The sequence below is a fragment of the Mus caroli genome, chromosome 7 (assembly GCF_900094665.2).
Source record: "Mus caroli chromosome 7, CAROLI_EIJ_v1.1, whole genome shotgun sequence".
NCBI lineage: Eukaryota > Metazoa > Chordata > Mammalia > Rodentia > Muridae > Mus > Mus caroli.
This window is the reverse complement of record NC_034576.1, coordinates 56,479,693-56,483,292: the sequence shown is the minus strand read 5'-3', so window position 1 is coordinate 56,483,292 and position 3,600 is coordinate 56,479,693. Positions and strand designations below refer to the sequence as shown.

Sequence of the window (3,600 nt, the reverse complement as noted above, 5' to 3'; positions counted from 1 at the left end):
CAGTCTCTGAATAGAATTTTCTTCAGTCTCTGCTCCATATTTTGTCTCTCTATTTCCTCCCACTGTTATTTTGTTCCCCCTTCTATGGAAGACTGATATATGGAAGACTTTGGTCTTCCTTCTTCTTGAGCTTCATTTGGTCTCTGAATTGTATCTTGGATATTCTGAGCCTCCAGGCTAATAACCACTTATCAATAAGTATATACCATGTGTGTTCTTTTGTTATGGGTTACTTCACTCAGAATATTTCCTATTTCCATCCATTTGAATTTCTTGAACTCATTGTTTTTAACAGCTGAGTAGTATTCCATTGTGGAAATGTGTCACATTTTCTGTATCCATTCCTCTGTTGAGGGACATCTGGGTTCTTTTCAGCTTCTGGCTATTATAAATAAGGCTGCAATGAACATAGTGGAGCATGTGTCCTTACATGTTACATGTTACATGTTACATGATACATGTTAGAATATCTTCTGGGTATATGCCCAGGAGTGGTATAGCTGTGTCCTCAGGTAGTAGACTACAGAGAACCAAACAACCCTATTAATAAATGAGGTACAGAGCTAAACAAAGAATTCTCACCTGAGGAATATTGAATGGTCATGAAGCACCTAAAGAAATATTCAAAATCTTTAGTTATCAGGAAAATGCAAATCAAAACAACCCTGAGATTCCAACTTACGCTAGTCAGAATGGCTAAGATCAAAAACTCAGGTGACAGCAGATGCGTCGAGGATGTGGAGAAAGAGGAACACTCCTCCATCAATTCTTAATATAGACAGACCAAATAGGGGTGTGTTTAAAATAGTGAATAGCATTCATGGTTTAATATAATTAATAAAGTAACTCAACCATAAAAATTGGAAAGTTTAATTAAATTGAACTTGTGTATGAGAAGTTCACACTCAACAGGCAAAAAATTAGACACATAAGAGATTAGGTTCAGCAAATTGAAGGAGGAAGGAAATGGTACTTCCAGTTGACACAGAAAAGAGGAAATACGGGGTCGGGTCTTCGGTCGACTGAGAGATCCTGAGCAAGCAGTGTCACCTCACCAGTCTCGAGATGGACAACAGGAAGCGCCTGGCCTATGCCATCCAGTTCCTCCATGGACAGTTGCGGCACAGTGGGCTCTCGTGTGACGCCCAGGAGAGCCTAGAGGTTGCCATCCAGTGTCTGGAGACAGCCTTCGGTGTGACACTGGAGGACAGTGACCTTGCTCTCCCTCAGACCCTGCCAGAGATATTTGAAGCAGCCACTTCCAGCAAGCAGGAGATGCCACAGGACTCGCGGGCCCCCGACAGGACACCACCCTCTGAGGAGGACTCAGCTGAGGCAGAGCGCCTCAAAACCGAAGGTAATGAGCAGATGAAGCTGGAGAACTTCGAAGCAGCTGTGCACCTCTACGGCAAGGCTATTGAGCTCAACCCTGCCAATGCTGTCTACTTCTGTAACAGAGCTGCAGCCTACAGCAAGCTGGGGAACTACGTGGGGGCCGTCCAGGACTGCGAGCGCGCCATTGGCATCGACCCTGGGTATAGCAAGGCCTATGGCCGCATGGGCCTTGCGCTGTCCAGCCTGAACAAGCATGCAGAGGCTGTGGCGTACTACAAGAAGGCCCTGGAGCTGGACCCTGACAACGATACATACAAGTCCAACCTCAAGATTGCAGAGCTGAAGTTACGGGAGGCGCCAAGCCCTACGGGCGGCGTGGGCAGCTTAGACATCGCTGGCCTGCTGAACAACCCACACTTCATCACCATGGCTTCAAACTTAATGAACAGCCCCCAGCTACAGCAGCTCATGTCAGGCATGATCTCCGGAGGCCATAACCCTCTGGGTACGCCAGGCAGCAGTCCGCAGCAGAGTGACCTGGCCAGCCTCATCCAGGCGGGCCAACAGTTTGCACAGCAGATGCAGCAGCAGAACCCAGAGTTTGTGGAGCAGATCCGTAGCCAGGTGGTGCGCAGCCGGACACCCAGTGCCAGCCACGAGGAGCAGCAAGAGTGACGAAGCTGACCCGAGGGTCCCTTTGCTCCGCGGCCTCCTGGTGTTAGCATTTTCTCCGTCGGGCAGCTCGAGAGAGAAACTGGACCTGCATGTTAAGACGGACTCATCCCCGCCTTGTGTTTTCCTTCATCCCTCCCCCTCGGTTTTGTACTCTTAATGGCCCCACACCTCCCTGGAGGAGTCTACAGAAGACGACACACCAGCACCAGTTCCTCCAGCCACCTAGGAAGCTGCAGGGAGGGGTGGGGTGAGTGTGAGTCACTGAGTGACAGCCTGGGCCCTCAGGTCTCAGCCCCCACCCTGCCGGGTTCCTCCTAAAGGAACTTGAGTAGCTGAGTCTCATCCCCACTGCCAGCCCCAGCTGGGCACCAGCGTCCCACACCCTCGCCGGATTGCAGGTGCCCCCGCCTGCCTTATTCCAGTGGCCTGTGCCACATAGGACTGAGGCCTGTGACTTCTGCCCAGCGTGTGGACCATCCGTGTCTCTTCTTTCCAGCTTCCCCTCCGTCTTCACAGCCATCAGCCAATCCTAACTTTGTGTCCAGTCCAGCACCATCCTCAGCCTGGGCAGCAGACATAGACATTGACCCATCTGTGTCATCCTATCCTTGATCTCATGGGAATTCAATGTCTGGGGTTGGCAGGGAGTTTCAGGGTAACGGCCCTGAAGCAGCCACCAGAACCGTCTTTCTGCTTGTGGACGTTGTACATCGTGGTGCGGAGCCTAGTGCGCACCACGATGTACAACGTCCACAAGCAGTTTGGGATAGCATTGGAAATGTAATTGAGTAAAATATGTAATAAAAAAACATTAAAAAAAGAAAAGAGGAAATACATTTGGGTTCATGATCTGAACACATTGCTTCCATGCCCAGAAAGATGCTGAAGGAAATATTTTCGTGTAGGAAAATGAACTGGGCTTTTCTTTGGTAAGAAGTCTTTCAGGTACTCAATGCCTAGGTCCCTTGGCATTTTTCCTAAATTCCATCCTATATATGGGACCAAAAAGAAGAACTTCATTAAATTACTTTCAGAAAGGAGATTCTAAAGGAAATCGTCAAAAAGAAAAACAGTGCAGTGATAGCCTGTGTTACTAGTGCTCAGGAGGGAAAGAAGGCAGGGGAATTATTAATTTAATAGAAGCCTAAGATATATCATGAGGCTTTTTCCACAAGCAAACATATCATGATAAAATATGCTTTTCCTGTTATCAACATGTTTAATGATACAGGTTTACATATTTTGTCAGCTTCTTCTTTCTTTTTTGAAACATATTGATATCTCTATTATTCTTTCTCCAACTCATTTGTGTCTTCGTTTTTTAAACAACACAGAAACAGCCTCCAAATTGAAAGAATTAGAGCAAAAAAACAGGCTATGCTTTTATTCCCTAGGACCTCTACCTTTTTGTATTGTAATAACAGAACTCACATAAAATCCTTTGGAAATAGTCAAGTAACATTTCTATCAGTTGGATCCCTGTTGAGAGTTGGATTTACATTATTAATTTTATCTGGATTCTCACATTTGATAGACTTGAACTTGTAGCCCACAGTTCACAGTTCCTGAAAAGTTTTATATATATATATA

General features: G+C 46.5%; 1 protein-coding gene across 1 annotated transcript; it reads left to right on the top strand.

The window, feature by feature from the left end:
- Positions 1-1,009: 1,009 nt before the first annotated feature.
- On the top strand, positions 1,010-2,601 carry LOC110298242 (small glutamine-rich tetratricopeptide repeat-containing protein alpha). The gene has a single exon (XM_021167367.1). It carries the CDS (start codon positions 1,066-1,068, stop codon positions 2,008-2,010), a length of 945 nt encoding a protein of 314 aa, XP_021023026.1. The 5' UTR covers positions 1,010-1,065; the 3' UTR covers positions 2,011-2,601.
- Positions 2,602-3,600: the final 999 nt, after the last annotated feature.

What these genes read in the sequence shown, in the direction of transcription:
- LOC110298242 (XM_021167367.1), top strand. Translation starts at nt 1,066, where the DNA reads ATGGACAACAGGAAGCGCCTGGCCTATGCCATCCAGTTCCTCCATGGA.